The 20,128-nt window shown below is 26.2% G+C and overlaps 1 protein-coding gene across 1 annotated transcript; it reads left to right on the top strand.

The window, feature by feature from the left end:
* Nucleotides 1-5,316: 5,316 nt before the first annotated feature.
* LOC107074486 (uncharacterized) lies at nt 5,317-19,777 on the top strand. The gene is given in 16 exon segments (XM_089170772.1): nt 5,317-6,278; nt 11,318-11,500; nt 11,576-11,835; nt 11,972-12,226; nt 12,318-12,503; nt 12,803-13,068; nt 13,157-13,470; nt 13,473-13,640; nt 13,733-13,855; nt 13,930-14,415; nt 14,495-14,771; nt 14,843-15,073; nt 15,143-15,226; nt 15,338-15,397; nt 15,473-15,595; nt 15,686-19,777. Coding segments are annotated over 16 exon segments (7,182 nt in total). The 5' UTR covers nt 5,317-6,193; the 3' UTR covers nt 19,767-19,777.
* Nucleotides 19,778-20,128: the final 351 nt, after the last annotated feature.

Raw genomic sequence — 20,128 nt, forward strand, 5'->3', positions numbered from 1 at the left:
TGTGAAGAAAGAAGAAAAGGAATGTTTAATAAAAACAAAGGACCAACCTCCCTAACGTTGTCTGCATAAATAAACAGCAAAATAAATATATTCGCTTAGGTTGTTTTTTAACATTTGAAACATTCACCAAGGATGAGAGTGTAGACCTTGAAATATAAAATCTGGTTCTCTTCAAGAATACCAGGAACCAGCTTGAAAGGTTAATAGGGTTGCTTTCGTATTATGTTAATGAGGATGAAACACCATTGTTCCATTCTTTAACATCTATTTTTTTTCTTATTTTTAAACAAATACACACACACACATATATCAATGTGGTATCTTTTTGGGTTCATCCTATTTAATTACTTGTTTGTTTCATTTTTATATTAATTAGGATTTATTTAAATATTAGAGGGACTGTAAAGTAATGGTCGTTACTACGCATGTCAAATTGTTTCTAATATTTTTAATCAAAAAATTGATTGTTGATTTTTATTTTTACGATATTCAAAATTTGCATACCAGATAGAAGAAGGTTGTTGATAATGTGATTAATTAATTTAATTATTAATTAATAATAAAAATTTGTTTGAAAAATTTATTTGTTTGAATTTTGAGGTTAAATAGCGACATTATTTTTCTGGTCCATTTAAAATTTTCGAAGATTTATATACTAGTCAAAAAAAAAACAACTAAATAAATCAATAAAAATAAATATATTATTGAACGTTAATTTATTGAAATATTTTCTAAGATCCATGCTAGTCAAAAAAACAACTAATTAGAATTAATAAAAAAATATATTTTTGAACGTTAATTTATTGAAATATTTTCTAAGATCCATGCTAGTCAAAAAAACAACTAAATAGAATTAATAAAAAAATATTATTGAACGTTAATTTATTTAAATATTTTCTAAGATCCATACTAGTCAAAAAAACAACTGAATTAATAAAAATAAAAATATTATTGGACATTAATATATTTAAATATTTTCTAAGATCCATGCTAGTCAAAAAAACAAATAAATAAATCAATAAAAATAAAATAATCATCGAACGTTAATTTATTGAAATATTTTCTAAGATCCATACTAGTCAAAAAAACAATTAAATAAAATTAAAAAAAAATATATATTATCGAACGTTAATGTTTTTTTTATTTATTTTACGATACTCGTTGAAAAGAAAAAAAAATATTTCGTAAAAAATTGTAAATGTTGAATATATTTTCATACCAACAACGGTATCTTTTAACGGGTTTCAAATTATGAGTGAAATCATCCTTCTATGTTTATATCGATGATGTCGATTTACCATTGAAATGTCATTCGTGACGTTCAAGGAGAAAAAAAAAGAAAGAGGAAAAAAAAAAGAACGGAAAAGAGATAGGAGAGAACTTTTACTTTTGCTTAGAATGAAAGAAAGCCAAATTCACGGAAGAAATAAAAGAAAGAAAAAAAAAAAAGAAAAAAGAAAAAGAAAAAAGGAGAGAAAAGGAAGAATATAAAGAAATTTAAATCGATGATACTTTTACGATTATTAAACCTTAATAATAACATAATAATGTTTCCCTCCCCCCATATATCAATCACGAATAGAGGAAAATAATCAAACGAAAGTATAACTTCCGTTTTGGTTATGAAACTTTTTGAAATGAAAATACATATATCCCATATATTATAATAATGTCGTAGTATCATATAATAATAACAAATTGTTTAGTTTTAGTTTTATTTAGGTTTATTTAGTTTTTAGTTTGATTAGTATTTTAGTATTTTTTATTTAGTTTTATTATTAAATATTTTAGTATTAATACTTAGTAATTTAGTTTTATTTAGTATTATTTTAGTTAAAACTTAGTATTTTAGTTTTATTTTAATTAAAACTTAGTATTTTAGTTTTATTTTAGTTTAAACTTAGTATTTTAGTTTTATTTTAGTTTAAACTTAGTATTTTAGTTTTATTTAATTTTATTTTAGTTAAAACTTAGTATTTTAGTTTTATTTTAGTTAAAACTTAGTATTTTAGTTTTATTTTAGTTTAAACTTAGTATTTCAGTTTTATTTTAGTTAAAACTTAGTATTTTAGTTTTATTTAGCTTTATTTTAGTTTATACTTAGTATTTTAGTTTTATTTAGTTTTATTTTAGTTTATACTTAGTATTTTAGTTTTATTTAGTTTTATTTTAGTTTAGTTTAATTTAATTAGGTCGAGTCATAAGTAACTTCCGATGCGGCTTATGTAGAATCTATTTTTCGTATTTACCAACTATAAGTCACCGAAACAAACGGATTTTCAATATCACTACATAGATGAGGATTCAGTTAGTCTTCTATTAACTTTTTTATGCAGTCAATGTTACATTTAACCGTTTTTCTTAACCACTGAAATGAATAGTAAAAAGTGCATATTCGACATGTAATGCTTTAGGAATTGAAACAAGGCAATAACACTAAAGTGGCAACTGAAAAAATATACAGCGTATACAGTGCAGAACTGATAACTAATAGGACAGTCAGAAATTGGTTTGTAAAATTCCGTTCTGGAGATACGATCTTAAAAGATGAACCGAATGCAGGACGTATTTCCGACTTTGATGAACCTTTTAAAGGTAATATTGGAACAAAATCCAATAGATACGTTGAACAATTGCAAATAGTGCAAAAAAAAACTCCATGAAAGGTGTCTTGTACTTATCAGTCGCAGAAACCTCCATTCTTTGTCTCATAAAAAACGGAAGTTATTTATGACTCGACCTAATACTTAGAATCAAATTCTACTAGATATTTTACTCTCTATTGAGAATTCTATAGAAAGTTATTTGACATTTAAGAGGGTACATTGAATCTTTTGACTTCACTTACCCTGCATTTAAAGCTCTCAACGTTTCTCTACTTTCAATATAAGTTTGTATGCATTTCTGTGTATACGTGTAAATACAACGTATTTGATCATGCTATTATAAAAGATTATTAACGATTACCGGTGTCTGTTAATTTCTGTCTGACATGAGATCCGTATCGTTTTATAAAAATAAAAAGAATAAATAAAAACTGAAGAAATAATTAGAAAATAAATTGATAGAATAAACAAGGAAAGTTGCAACTTGTTTAATATTTTTCATACTTATCACACCTGTATACACACACACACATATATATATATATATATATATATATATATATATATATATATATATATATATATATATATATTATACAATCCAATACAGGAATCGTAAATTTTGTTGTTTGTTAAATTTCATTTTGTTTTAATGTAAAACCAGTTAATATTCTAGTTTTGATATTGAATTATATTATTTATTAGATTAAAATAATAATATTATAATATAAGTGTAAATATATAATTTATATTTATATTATATTATATTTTATTAATAATTTATAATATAATATTTATTATATTATTTATATATTATAAATATATTATTATATTATATATATTGTTAAATTATTATTAAAACATAATTATAATTTAATATTACTAAATATAATATTATGAAATATTATATTAATAATATAAGAATAATATATTATTACAATTATTTTAATATTAATACGAATTAATTATAATATATTATATTAATAATATATAGTAATGTAATATATATACATATATTATATTATATATATAATATATATAATTATAATAACTATATATAGTTATTATAATATATATTATACATATATTATATTAAAAATAATATATATTAATATATTATTATACAGGGTGGTCGGTAACTGGTGGTACAAGCGAAAAGGGGTTAATTCTACAAAAAAAAAAACAATAAATCAAAAATATAGAATAAAAATAGTTCACTTGAAGCTTTGTTTTCGAAATAATTGACTTTGAATTTTCGCACAGTACGCGTCTACTTGATCTGATAAGTTCGTAGGGTGAATATTTCTGAAAAATTAATTCATTTAATTAAAAGTAAGAAAAAAAAATTGTTAATATTAATAATTGATAACCAAGATTAGAACAATTATAGTCAAACTGTTTTAACGTTGTAATAGATCATTGTCTCGTTGAAATTGAATGTTAAATAAAATTAAACATTTTGATTAGATATTTAACGACAATAATGTCGTCCTGGAAAATGGGAAAAAAAAGATCTCTTTTGTCAGGTTCACCTGGAATTCATGGCCGGCTCATTTACCTTTCAAACTCACACAATATTAAACAGTTATCACGTATAGGAATGAAACGTTACGTTAATACATAACGTTATAGCGTAACTACTAACCAACAACATAAACGTGTATACGCATGAAAGCGTTCATACGAACATATACTAACACACATATATATATATATATGTATATGTATATATATATATATGTGAACAAATACTTGAAAAACTCGAAAACTCGTACGAGAAAGTCGTCTCTTGGAATGGCACTCTTTCTTCTTGCTTTCTCTTTACACAAGTTACATAACGAGGAGTGGCACACCAGTGTGTTAACAAGAGACCTAGAATTTGTCGCAATACGTTTATCCTTTGACCGTGTCATTACATTTGGAAGGATAATAAATACATGCATTTGACCTCCAACAAATTTTACAGGTGTTTCGTTCTATCGATACTTTTTATCGTACATTTTAATGTTTTTCTATTTTGTTTATTTTGTTTGTATGCGTTTAATTAATACTTGACTTTTAACTAGGTGATTTTAGATCTTTGCAAGGACCCCTATTTGAAAATAATATAAAAATATAAAGTTATATAAGATAATAAAAATACAATATATAAATTATATTAAAATTATAATAATAATATAAATATAAAATTATATAATATAATATAATAAAAATACAAAATATAAATTATATTAAAATTATAATAATAATATAAATATAAAATTATATAATATAATAAAAATACAATATATAAATTATATTAAAATAATAAAAATAATATAAATATAAAATTATATAATAAAATAAAAATACAATATAGAAATTATATTAAAATAATAAAAATAATATAAATATAAAATTATATAATATAATAAAAATACAATATAGAAATTATATTAAAATACTAAAAATAATAGAATTATAAAATTATATAATATAATATAAATTATATTAAAATTATAATAATAATATAAATATAAAATTATATAGTATAATAAAAATACAAAATATAAATTATATTAAAATAATAAAAATAATATTAATATAAAATTATATTAAAATTATATAATATAATATAAATTATATTAAAATTATAAAAAAATAAAATAAATGTGTGTGTGTGTGTGTGTTTGTGATATAATATTATATTATATAAATTATATTAAAATAATAAAAATATAATATAAATATAAAATTATATAAGACGTGATTTGATTTTACTATCAAAATTGCAACCATCATCAGTTATGCATCTATTAACTATATCATTAATTAAAGATTATTGTTTAAATAATATATCATTGATAGATTTATTAGATATATTTTAAACATTTTGAAATATCTACTTGCTGGTATAATCAGGACATTAGTTAGGAATGAAAATGCAAGGACAACGTCTTCGCGATATAATAAAATGTAGAAGTGAACGTTTTCGCAATATAATATGCAACATGAGTATATTACACATTATGAAGTTATTTAAAGATAAACATAAATTCGAGTGGTACTTTCGTGACTGCTATAATAAAGATTAGAAATAAATTAACCGTGTATAAAAATAAGTACGTTAACTGCAACAACTAAATAAATAAAGAAAGTAGAAAAAAGAATAATTCAATTACGAATACTAATAAATGTAAATTATTCTTCCTGAATTTCTAAATCCAAGATGTTACGTCGATTATTACGAAAAATTAAAGAGTTATATTATTTACCAGATTGTTAAGAAAAAGAAAAAAAAACATTACAATGATAAATTGTCCTGAACGACTATACTTCAAATTTCATTTTCAAATACTCTGTGTGATTAAATGTTTTCGTAAGAATCTTACATTTCATTCATAATAAAACGTTCAACATTTAGTTCTTTGAATCATTCATCGTAAGTTCACTAATCGCAGTTCATTCGTCATAAACGTTCGTGTGAATGAACTAACATTAATTAAAAAAAAAAAAAAAAAAAAAAAAAAAAAAAAAATGAAGTATATACCGTTAGGTCATTAAATTCAAAACACAATTTACTAACGGATGACGACGACGAATTATTAATGCAATGCAACGTTCTTCCGTTTCAGCAGATACGAACGTTGTTCTTCTTGGTTGCCATTGCTGTCCTTGGTACCATTCAGGATGGTAAGTCCATTTCACAATTCTAATCTTTGCTAAAGTGAAAATCAAAGCTTACTGATTAGCATTAAACACAAGACACGTGTGATTCACTGTTGTTTGTTATCTTTATTGATCTCATCGACATAATTCCATCTACTTAAATACATATAACTATTAGATATATATATATATATATATATATATACGTGTAATCACATAGAAAATAAAACTAATGTGTATATGTGTTTTGTTAGAGTGTGCTTACGTGTGCTATTAGAAAATACTTTCGATTCAAAATTATTACGAAACACATACTTTCCTTTTTAATTATTATTATTATTATTATTATTATTATTATTATTATTATTAGCAATATAATTATCGTTTGTTTGTTTTGTTTGTTTGTATGAAATAATGTGCATATGTTTGTTTTGAATTATTTATATTAAAGATTAAGATAAATTTTAAATTAAAAATTATACGATAAATGATACTTTTTTATTTTATTAGTTAAATTAGAGTTCAATTATTTAGTTAAATAATATTTTTGTTTTATTATTTTATTTGGATTATTATTATAATTATATTATTTTACAGTTGAATCTTTTATTGAATTTTTTTTTTTCTATTTGTATCGAATAATGTGCAAATAAATTTTAAATTAAAAATTATATGATTATTATAATTAAATTTTTTATTTATTTATTTTTATTTTTATTAAATAATGTGCATATGTGTCATATGTATGTTTTGGATTATTTATGTTTAGAAGATTAAGATTAATTTTAAATTAAATGTTATATGATAAATGATACTTTTCTTTTAAATTATAATTATAATTATTATTATCATTATTACAAAGAAATTTTTTATTTATTTATTTTTATTTTTATTAAATAATGTGCATATGTGTCATATGTATGTTTTGGATTATTTATGTTAAGAAGATTAAGATTAATTTTAAATTAAATGTTATATGATAAATGATACTTTTCTTTTAAATTATAATTATAATTATTATTATCATTATTACAAAGAAATTTTTTATTTATTTATTTTTATTTTTATTAAATAATGTGCATATGTGTCATATGTGTATTTTGGATTATTTATGTTTACGATTAATCCTAAGATAATTTTAAATTAAAAATTATGTTAAATGTGTGATACTTTTCTTTTAAAGTATTATTATAATTATTATTATTATTATTACAATTGAATCTTTTATGTATTTAAAATATAATATATCAATTGAAAGAAGATATTTATTAAAATAATAATAATAATAATAATAATAATAATAGCTAATATGCTTTTGATTAGACAAAATAGAACTCTATTTCCTCGTTCATCAAATTACAAAGTGAAAATGTCGTGGAAAAGTACGTAAAAGGGCGTAACATAGTGCAATTGGTTATGTTTTTTTCTTTTTTTTCTAAGAAAGGAGTTACGGTAGAATTCTGATAGACGTAACACAAAGTGATACAAGTACACCGGTGATAGTCAGACTCATTGAGCGTGGAAAAAGAAAAAAGAATATATAATGAAAGAAAGGAAAAGAAGAAGAAAAATCGTGCTCGTAAATTTTATTTGTATAATGATCTGTGCGTATGTATGTGTATGTCTTTTTTATATATATATATATATATTTTTTTTTTCATATGATTTTACAAACGTGTTCATTAAAGAATCGGGAAATAAACGTTAACTCGTTATTTATTACTAAAAGTGTATCAAATTTATCAAACGTACATGTAAGCACCTAATGGTTCGATGTTATTTAATACTTTAACAAAAACTTTCATTAAATTGTTCATACGTTTTAAATATGAAAACTTTCTTCACTTGGAAGGGAAGTTTTTTTTTTTATTTTTTTTTTGTTATTTTATATTTATGGTATAATTTATTTTTTCGATTACTCTAGTAAAATACAAAATTAATTTTATATTAAAAGAAATCAATTTAACCAAAATTAAAAAAGAAACATATAAGCATTTTTACAATTTGAAATATAGAAAAAAAATATTAAAAGGATTATATAAATACGTTTTTTTAAATTTTTTTAAATTATAATTAAAATACAAAATTAATTTTAGAAAAAGAAGTATTTTATGTTTTGTTAGTTTATATTTATGGTATAATTTATTTTTTAGATTAGTCTAGTTAAATAAAAAATTAATTTTTTATTAAAACAAACCAATTTAACCAAAATTAAAAAAAACATATAAGCATTTACAATTTGAAATTAAAAAAAATATATATTAAAAGCCTTATAAATATCTTTTTAAAAATTTTTAAATTATCATTAAAATACAAAATTAATTTTAGAAAGGGAAGTATTTTATTTTTTGTTATTTTATATTTATGGTATAATTTACTTATTAGATTACTCTAATAAAATACAAAATTAATTTTATATTAAAAGAAACCAATTTAACCAAAATTTAAAAAAAAACATATAAGCATTTTTACAATTTGAAATATAAAAAAAATGTCAAAGGATTATATAAATACCTTTTTTTAAACTTTTTTAAAATCAATTATAATACAAAATTAATTTTAGAAAGAGAAGTATTTTATTTTTTGTTATTTTATATTTATGGTATAATTTATTTTACATTACTCTAGTAAAATACAAATATAATTTTATATTGAAACAAACCAATTTAACCAAAATTAAAAAAAAACATATAAGCATTTTTACAATTTGAAATATAGAAAAAAAATATTAAAAGGATTATATAAATACGTTTTTTTAAATTTTTTTAAATTACAATTAAAATACAAAATTAATTTTAGAAAAGGAAGTATTTTATGTTTTGTTATTTTATATTTATGGTTTAATTTATTTTTTCGATTACTCTAGTAAAATAAAAAATTAATTTTATATTAAAAGAAACCACGTTAACCAAAATTAAAAAAACTTATAAGCATTTACAATTTGTAATGCTTTTTATTTATTTTTTGTTATTTTATATTTATGGTATAATTTATTTCAGATTACTTAAGTAAATCTAAAATACTTTTAATTACTTCAAATTCTATTACATATATATATATGTATATTTTAAATTACAAACTTTAGATATAAATTGAATTTAACAAAAATAAATAAAAATACAAAAAAAAATAAAGGAAATATTAAAAAAGAAGAAAGACAATAAATTAGATTAATTAAAATAGAGTTATATCGATGAACACTAAATGTAAATGAAATTGATTCGAATTTTCACTGATTTATAAATAATGACGTTGAGAAAACAAAACAAAAACAATAGAAATATTAATGGTATAATAATAATAATAATAAGAAGAAGAAGAAGTCGATAACCGATAGGGGTGACCCTGACCAGTGGTTATGTGGGTCAGGTTGAGAAGGGGGAGGTCAGTCAATGATTTCTCGTTGTGTTAAAATGTATCCATATGTTTTCTATACCTGTTGTAAATTGAATACGTAAGACCAAAGAGTAAAAGGAAGAATGTTGAACACCTTTGAAAATATTTTCAACATTTCCAGTTAGGTTAGATGCTTTGAAAAGATATATACAATGTATATAGGTATATATACATATATATAGTTCAATATAAAACCACTCGAGATTCTCTTTCACTGAACACACCCACTATATTAAGTATACTTATGATTAGTTATGTTAGTCTTATGTGATTTAACACCATACTACGTTCCTGGTGTAATAGTATTAATTTAATAGAGCATAATACCATACTTCAGATATTATTGACAAGTGGTTTGACATTCTTTAAATATTTGCTAATACATTTTTAAAAACAATAATGAACAAAATAGGAGTAATTTATTCAGAGATAAATTTGAAAAGAAAATTGGAAAGGAAGTTTCTTATTTTTATTTTTTTTTTTGTTTATTTTTATATTTATGATAATTTATTTGAAGTTATATTCTAGTAAATTGAAAACAAAAACTAGGGATATATGAAAAAATAATATTAAATGTATTAATTAATATTAATATTAAATGTTAAATATTACACGTGTATTTGAAATGTTCAAATATTTCAAATATTTGATCTTTCATCTATACCTTTTATTCACATATAAATTTATAACCATAATTAAATTGATAATTAACGAGTGAAATTTTGAAAAAGACAAACTATAAAGATTCAAGAATCTATGTTTTAGAGTACATTGATGTTTAAAACGTTTCGAGAGAAGAAACGAATGAAAGTTCAATCACGTTTGAATTTCTCTCTGGGCTGTTTTCTCTAAACCATTTACGCGTTCCCCGTTCGTATTTATCCTACACATGCATTCACATATGTGTACAGGATATTGTATTTGTAGGTAAAAGATCGGTACGTCACGATCTGACTATTTCTTACGTGGAATGTTTGAATGTTTGTCAGAGATACCATTTATTTATCGTTAAATTATTCTCAAACTTACGTGCATGCTTGCAAATAAAAAAAAACATACGAAATTCTTCGTGCGTATCTATAAAAAAAGAAACAAGTAAAGAAAAATATGTGTGCAGATCACACAAGTCAGAAGTGAAACCTTTAATAAATCAAGTTTCGAAAGAATGAGACGAGTGCATAGTTATCAGGAGTAGGATAATTTATTATATAATATTATTTTGTACTTTTTTCTAATTATTTATTTAATAATTGTGAAAATACGCGCCTGTATGAATGCAACTCTCCAGACATACATTGAAAATGCTGCTCAAACTGGGACGAAATTTTTTTCTGCCCGAAAGATAGGCAACCCGTCATACGTACGTGTATGAACAGTTTTGACTGGAAAAAAATTCCGTTCCAGTAGATGTCGCTTGCAAGCAACATTTTCAAAGTGTGTCTGGAGGGTTGTATACGAACAGGCGCGCATTTTTACACTTATTAAATTAATAATTAAATAAATAATTAAAAATTAAAAGTACAAATAATATTATAATAATATTATATAATAAATTATCCTCGAAACTTGTTTATTCGAAGGTTTCACTTCTAACATAACTTGTGTGATCTGCACAGATGCTTTTTTTTTTGTTTTTATATTATTTTTAAATTTGAATTTTTATTTAGGTATGGCAGAGAAAAAAATCGTCTGTTATTATACTAATTGGTCGATATATCGACCGGGAACGGCAAAATTTTCACCACAAAACATAAATCCATATTTATGCACCCATTTGATTTATGCTTTCGGCGGTTTTACCAAGGACAATGCATTGAAACCTTTCGATAAATACCAAGATATCGAGAAAGGTATAATTTTCGTTCGATATGATTATTTTTTTCTCATTACAAATTATTGAAATAATGGATGAAATTATGATGCAGGTGGTTATGCTAAATTTACGGGATTGAAAACGTATAATAAAAATTTAAAGACAATGTTAGCGATCGGTGGTTGGAACGAAGGTTCGAGTAGATTTTCACCAATGCTTGCCGATCCTGCAAGAAGAAAAGAATTAGTTAAAAATTCGATTAAATTTCTTCGACAAAATCATTTCGATGGCCTTGATCTCGATTGGGAATATCCGGCTTTTAGGGATGGTGGTAAACCTCATGATAAAAATAATTATGCCAATTTTGTACAAGTAAGTAATCAAATAACAAATATTTTCAATTGTACCACCTACACACATAAAAAACACAAGTTTATAAGCTATTTGAGAAAACATTAAATTTAACAGATAATTAACAATGTTAAGTGTTTAATTAATATTTAAATAGGAACTTTACGAAGAATTTGAAAGAGAATCTAAAAAAACAGGAAGACCAAGATTATTATTATCAATGGCTGTGCCTGCTGGTATCGAATACATTGATAAAGGTTACGATGTTCCTCGTTTGAATGAATATCTCGATTTTATAAATCTTTTATCGTACGATTATCATTCAGCTTATGAACCAGCTGTAAATCATCATGCACCACTTTATCCATTGGAAGAGGACAATGAATATAATTATGACAGTGAATTAACAATTGTAAGAAATGTTTATCAATTCCCATTTATATGAAACAAAATTTCAAACAAACAACAACAAAAGTTCATAACTATTTTTTAATCTATCGTAGAATTATACGATCAATCATTTGATAAAAAGTGGAGCATCACCAGAAAAAATAATATTAGGAATACCAACTTATGGTCGTTCGTATACACTTTTTAACGAAGATGCAACAGATTTGGGTTCACCAGCAGATGGTCCAGGTATTGAAGGTGATGATACACGTGAAAAGGGATATCTAGCTTATTACGAAGTTAGTATTATGAACAAATTAATAAATAATAAAATAAATTGCAAAATTTTATAAATATAATAGTGTATAAATTAAATTATTATATTTATAATATAATAATAATTAATATATAATATATAATAAAATAATATATTTATACTCAAATTATTATATTATATTTATATATTATATTTAATTAATATAATAATATATATATAAAATAAAATATTATAATTAAATAAAACAATTCGTAATAAATAATAATATTACAAATATATATAATATAATAAAAAATAATATTATATATACTTTGACTATAGATTTGTGAAAGTATAACAAATTCGGATGATTGGGAAGTAATGCACCCTAATCCTAAAGCAATGGGACCATATGCTTTCAAGGGTAATCAATGGGTTGGTTACGACGATGTTAATATCGTTCGATTGAAAGCTCGTTTTATAAACGAGAGAAATCTAGGTGGTATGATGTTCTGGTCAATTGACAACGATGATTTCCGTGGAAAGTGTCATGATCGCCCATATCCTTTGATAGAAGCTGGTAAAGAAACTCTTCTAATAGAAGACACGTAAGTTTCAATTTTTGTTTTGTTTTTAATCAATACACACAATTAACAATAATAATAACATTTAACAATATTTTTCATCATTTAATAGAAGTAATGTTGCACAAAAACCAAAATCATCAGACTCTCGTAAAAAATTACGAGGTCAAAGTACATCCAGTTCTTCACGAAGAAAAACTAATTCTAATATCAGAAGAACTACAACAACATCAGCACCTGTCACAAGAAAACAGGTAACAACATCTAAACCTAAATATCGTACAATTTCACGAACTAAATCAACCAATGAAGAAGAGGAAGAAGATGAAGATGAAGATGATCGAGAACTTGAAAGACGATCTTACGATCTTACGTCTTCCATTGAAAATCAAAATGATAATGGTAATGTTGTCAGAAGTACTGATAAGAAAAAAGACCACGAAATAGAAATAAAACGAGAAATCGATCATCAACTGGTCGACGTAGAAAACCAGCAAGAAATGAGGACAATGACAATGATAAACGTTCAACTACTGAATCTTTGAGTAACAAATTGACAACACCTGAACCACCAACTACACCTGATCCTGGAACTGGTTGGTTAAATCATACAAAATGTCTTCATTCATTTTTATTACAATTTATTGAAATTGTTCATTGGTGTGTGTTTTTTTTTTTTTTTTTTTAGATTTTAAATGTGAAGATGAAGGATTTTATCCACATCCACGAGAATGTAAAAAATATTTCTGGTGTTTGGACAGTGGTGGTGCTGGTTTGGGATTGGTTGTTTATCCATTTACTTGTCCTGCAGGTAAAATAAATCTTCAATTTCAAATGTTTCTTTTCAATTGATATTATTTTCAATGATTTTGTTTGTATATATAGGTTTGGTATTTAACAAAGCTGCTGATTCTTGCGATTATCCACGTAACGTGGTTTGTCCTAAATCAAAAACAAGTGAAACGACAACTAGAGCACCAATAACTGCAGCAACAAGTCGTACAACATATTTGCACAGTACAACGCAACGTACAACTACAAGTAAATCTGATTCCGAAGAAGATGATGAAGATGAAGAGTATTATGACGATGAAGAAGAAGAAGAAGAAGAAGAAGTTAAAAACTCAAATGAAGAAGAAGACGAAGTGGAGGAAGAAGAAGAAGAAGAAAAATTCAAACCTAAAATTACATCAACCATGAAACCACTTCAATATAAAACCATAACTAGAAATAAACCAAGTACAACAAGTACAACCACAAGTACAACATCAAAACCTGAAAAAGAAGAAGATTTGAAAAATGGTGATCTTGCTGAGGAAGAAGAAGATCCTAAAGTTATCAAAGAATTGATTAATTTAATTAGAAAAGCAGGTAATATTTTATACCATTGCACAAATATATTATAATTAATTATCAATAATTTAATAAAATAATTTTTTTTTTATAATAGGTGGTATCGAAGAATTAGAAAAACAATTACACCTTCAACAAAAGAGTACAGGTACCTCGTCCAATAACGATCCTGTAACCCCAGCAACGATCAGTCGAACTTTATACGAACGTGTTTTGAATCGACAAGCTAGCAAATTAGTTTCTGGTTATTCTGCTAAACTTGATTACCAAAATGGTCCTGGTAGAGCACAATTCGAAGGTTTGGATGAAATTCCTGAAGTGAAGAGTCTTAGGAGAGCACAAAAACCGCAATATGTTACAATTGAAAGACCAAAGTAATTCAATGTTTTATTTTGAAGTTGAAATTTGTGTGGAACAAAAATATAAATAAAGTTGATTTGTTTAGGGCATCAACTAATGCACCACAATTGGATGATAATGATGATGATGATAATGATGATGATGACGATGATGTGGAAGAAGAGGATGATGACGAATTGGAAGATTACAACACAAATGTGGCTTCATCTGAAGATGAAACTATCAGCAATCCATCAGAAATTAGTACCTCGACTCAACGTGTAACACCAAATTATGTTAATATTCGACGCAATAGGTTTTCTACAACTACGTCCAAGTAGGTCTAACGAAATAATGCTAATAACAAATTAATAACAATAATAATAATATTATATAAATATTTTAGAAATGAAAATGACGTAGAAGAGAAAGCTGATGACGCGGAAGAGGAAATTCCGATTCGTCGACGACGTCCTAACGGGTCTACCAAGTAAACAAACAAATCAATATGAAAATATTTTCATGGCTCATAAAATTATCCTTAATTGTTTCTATATTTTTTATTTCATTTTTTGTTGTTGTAAATATTTCTTTCTTTTAGAAATCAAGATAAGGAATCTGAACCTAATTCAAAACCATTCCGCACCCGTACGAGATACAGGTAATAATTGTAAAATACTATATTATATAAATCATAGTCGATTAATTGGAATATTTCAAGATAATCTGATTGAAGTAAAAACTTTAGGAATACGGAAGGTAATAAGAATGGTGAGGAATCATCGGAACAATTGGATTTGGAAGGAACTACGCGACAAACTGATCATCATGAAATTAACACGGCAACTACCAAATCTAGGTTTCTAATAAACAATCGTTTCAATAATAACGTTAAATTATTATTCCTAAAGTAAGAAATCTTGTAAATGTGTTTATAAATGTGTTACAGATATATCAACATACAACGTTTCCGAAGTACAACTCAAAAAAATTTGGCTGATACCAATGATAATTCTAGGATCGATGAGATAACGACAGAGGGATCAATTGTTAAAAATAAAATTGATAAAATTGAAGATGTTACTACTACTTCTACAACACCTAAGATACTTTCAACGATAACATCAACGACAACAACAGAAGCATCAACTACGACAGAGTCCACTTTACCCTCAGTATCAGTGACATCCATTTATTCATCATCATCATCATCATCATCTTCATCATTATCTTCATCATCATCATTATCAACGAGTACAAGTACGAGTAACGAAGCTACAAGCATCAAGATAAATCCTGTCGAAGAAACATCGATAGCATACAATCTCAATAACAACAATAATTTGATACCTTCAACAACAACGACCGATTCACCTGTTAAACTCGTCGAAGAATCAGCTACGGAAATCCTTTTGACTACAGCACCAGCGAGTCCAAGTCCAGGTACACCATCATTATTGTCAACAACCAGGATAATAGCAACGGTATCGCAACCACGACCATTCGGATTTACTAGGAGAAGATTGGGTAGTGTGACTGCTGACGTAACAACGACGCCATTAGCGCCGCCATTAGTGCCGCCATTAACGTCGACACTAGCGCCGTCATCGAACGATCATTCTAGATCTAAGGTGAGTATAACGACGTCGCGAAATTCGACCCGATCGAGCTCGTTTCTGATAGGAAGAGGTCGATTAAGAACAAGACAGGATTTCTCAACAACTCGTATTACCGACAATAAACGGATTAATGAACAAGAACAATTAGAAAATCCACCAACTAACGAAGAAACGTTCAACAAAACGAGAGAAATAACTAGTACGAATAGATCAAGGTCTAATAACAAACGTAAAGGAATTAATAGATATAATTCATCGACGAATAGTCCTATTAACGAAGACATATCGAAAAATACCATATCCCGTAGACGAAGTCGTACGACAGAATCCCCAAGTACTACTACAATTAAAACAATCATTGAAAATAGTAATCCAAGAAGAAGATATCGTCGTCCTTCCGTACAATCAACAACTACGGAAATAACCAAATCTAACGAACTCGAAGACAGTCCAATCGTTAGGATTACTCAAGGATATAATAGCAGAAGTAAAAAGTTTCGTTCTAAATCAGATGTCAATTTGGATAAGGATGACAATGAGAAAATAACTAACATTAGAGTTTTCAAACAATCACCACCTAGCATTAATAAAGAATTATACGGTAGAACGAGGAATCCTAATAAGAGGAATTACGTGGATACTGAACAAGTAACTCAAAAGATTAACGCATCAACGGAAAATAATGAAAAAATATCGGTTCCTGTCAACGTCACAACAACAACGACAGCAGCAGCAACAACAACAACAACAACAACAACGACTACGACTACAACACCAATTATGACGACAACTATTAAAGATATTGAACAAAGTACAACTGATAGTTCATTGAGTACCGTTCAAATTACTGACAATGATACAACCAATACCGTAACTGATGATTTCGATGTGTCATCAACGCCAAGTATTACGGAAATCGAAGAAAGTAACACGAGCGTTCAACCAGGACCAGAATTTGATACGATTGCGTCAACTTATTACATTACAGAATCCACAACTGAAAGTAATACTATCTCTACAGATAGTAACGTCTCTTACGAGACCAGTTTAAATCCGGAAATGATGTATACCACACCAAATATTCTTATTCAATCGATTTCTCCAACGAGTTACAAAAACATGGAAACAAATATAAACGAAACGAATTTGGATACGATCGATTCGTCAGAAAGAAAGCTTAACAATCAAAGAAGAAAAAAAGTTATTCTTAGGAGAAGACCTGTAACGATTGACAGTAACAATAATACTTCAACTACAGCTATACAAATTGAAGAAAACACGAAACATCAAATTAATCGTAGACGAAAAGTATTGAAACGCATAAGATTATTAAATGGCAAATCTTCCACAGCATCTTTTGAAACTTCATCTTCTCAAGAAGATGAATTCAGTTCATCCCGTTCAGAAGTATCTTCAGAAATGACCATTTTCCAATCGGATAATATGACTGATCAAATTTCTACAGAATTACAGTCAGAAGAAATAGAAGAATCTGATAACGTAACTGAAAGTCTTTCCACATTTGCTACCGAGTTTCCAAACACGATTGATTATACTTTGACCGATCGATCATCGGATAATAATTTAGAAACTTCAACTATGACAACAGAAAGTACAAAAGATGATAATTTTATTTCCAATCCAACGATAACTCAAGCAACAATAATGGATGAAACGATTACTGAAACTTCAACGTCAACTGCAGAATCAACGATTCCTGAAAATGAAGATCCATATTCAACTGTAATTACAACAGAAGCAACTGTAACACCACCAAGCACTTATGTAGATAACACATACGATCCAGAAGAAACTCGTTTAGCTACAGAAAATGTAACAGCAACTATTCAAACGACTACACCAGTCATCTCACGAAATTTGGATGAGTCTCAAGTTTATAGCAAATCATCTTCTTCTGAAACAAGATATGTGAGAAAAAAATTTGTTCGCAAACGTCCAATATTGTTACCTGAAACACCGAACAGCAGATATGCTTTAATTTCAAGACCATACAATCGTGAGTTATCAACGACTGAGAAAAACGAGATTGACGTTAATCAACTTTCTAAACGTAGGAAGAGTTTGTTCATTCGTCGTCGACCTGTTTCATCGACTACGAGAACTACAGAAAGTTTGGAAATTAACAATGATGATAATAATGAAACGGAAGATGAAGAGGAACAAGAGGATGATGATGTTGATGATACTACTACGAAGGATATCATAAGCAGTGCATCGATTGAGAACGAATCTTTAGAATTTTGGAAACATTATACGATACCTGCTGAAAGATTAGCCAATCAAAGATCATCACCACCTTCTGATCAAATTAAAAACACGTATTTAACAACCGAACCATCAATTACAACAATATATCCAACAACAGGTCCAAAAGAACCTGAGGAATCTGAAAAGGATGATAGTAAGATAGCTGGTAATGTGAATAAATTTCGATACGTGACGATCAATCGTAAACCAGAATCACGAAGAGCATACAAAGTTCCAAGTTCCATTAAAAATTTGGACAACGTTCAAGAAGAAAAGACATCAACTACGGAAAGAGTATCGTCAAGTAAACGATGGTATCCCATAGATGATTCTTCACCGGAAGAAACGGAAGAAAATCCGGAAACCAAGGAAACTGCAGCAAAGTTGAAATTCAGTGGTTATCGTCAAGCAAGAGCACGTTATCGAAATTACGAAGAAAAACTTCAGAAGGATAGAATTAATAAAGAAACGGAAACAACACCTTCCTATTTTGAATATTCAACGTCAAGTTTGAGATCTCGTTATCAAACGAAACGTCCAATAACACCGGTTGAAGTTCCAGTTACGGAAACGCTCATACCTGCTAAGAAATTTGATTACGCTGCTGATGCTTTTCATAGGAAACAACAATCTTTAAGGACAACAACTCCACAACGGGCTGATGAAGATGAAGAATATACAACGAAATATAAAACTGATGATAATTCTGAGTTACAAAATTTCGTTGATTCTGAACGAACAACAACGCCATCAAACAAACCATTGGTTACCAGATTGGTAACTTCCATTGCTGAATCTGGGACTACAGAAAGACAAAAAATATTAATCAAAACTAAATATTCATCTTTAACAGCAACTACGAGAATACCCGTTCAAAATGTGATCAACAAAAACGTTGATTATCCTTCAACGACGCAATCGTTAAAAATGTTGATGACTGAGTCAACGAATGATCAAACGATTACAACAATTGATGATTCCATCAATGAAATTCGTCCTGCAGTTGAAGCATCGACTCTTCCGATAGAAAGTGAATTTGTTTATCGTGCAAATGGACGATTTACAACGGAATCACACGAATCATCAACTATCCCGATCGAATCAGTCTTCAGCAATCTCATTGCTGGAGTTAAGGAACATTAATTGGATTTATTGTTGTTATTATTAATAATCCATTAACGAAGACACGATTCGATATAAATTAAATAATAAAAAATAATCAATTAATAAATACATTTAACTAATTTTCAATTTATCATTCGTTCTTCGTAAAAGTTAATGCAGACTGAAGTATTACAGTATTTAATTATATTTACATTATATCATAATCCAAGCGACTATTATTTTAACTAAATACATTATCAACATTAATCATGATAATTATACGTAAGAGAAAATGAAAAACAAAACAGTAATCTGAGAGAAACATTTTCATTTGAAAAATTCATCCCCCATAACAATGCAATTAGGGAACATTAGACGGATTCCCTAGAATTGATTAGAAC

The sequence above is a fragment of the Polistes dominula genome, unplaced genomic scaffold, assembly GCF_049000335.1.
Source record: "Polistes dominula isolate Pdom_NZ unplaced genomic scaffold, Pdom_raw_medaka contig_79, whole genome shotgun sequence".
In the NCBI taxonomy this organism is placed as follows: Eukaryota; Metazoa; Arthropoda; class Insecta; order Hymenoptera; family Vespidae; genus Polistes; species Polistes dominula.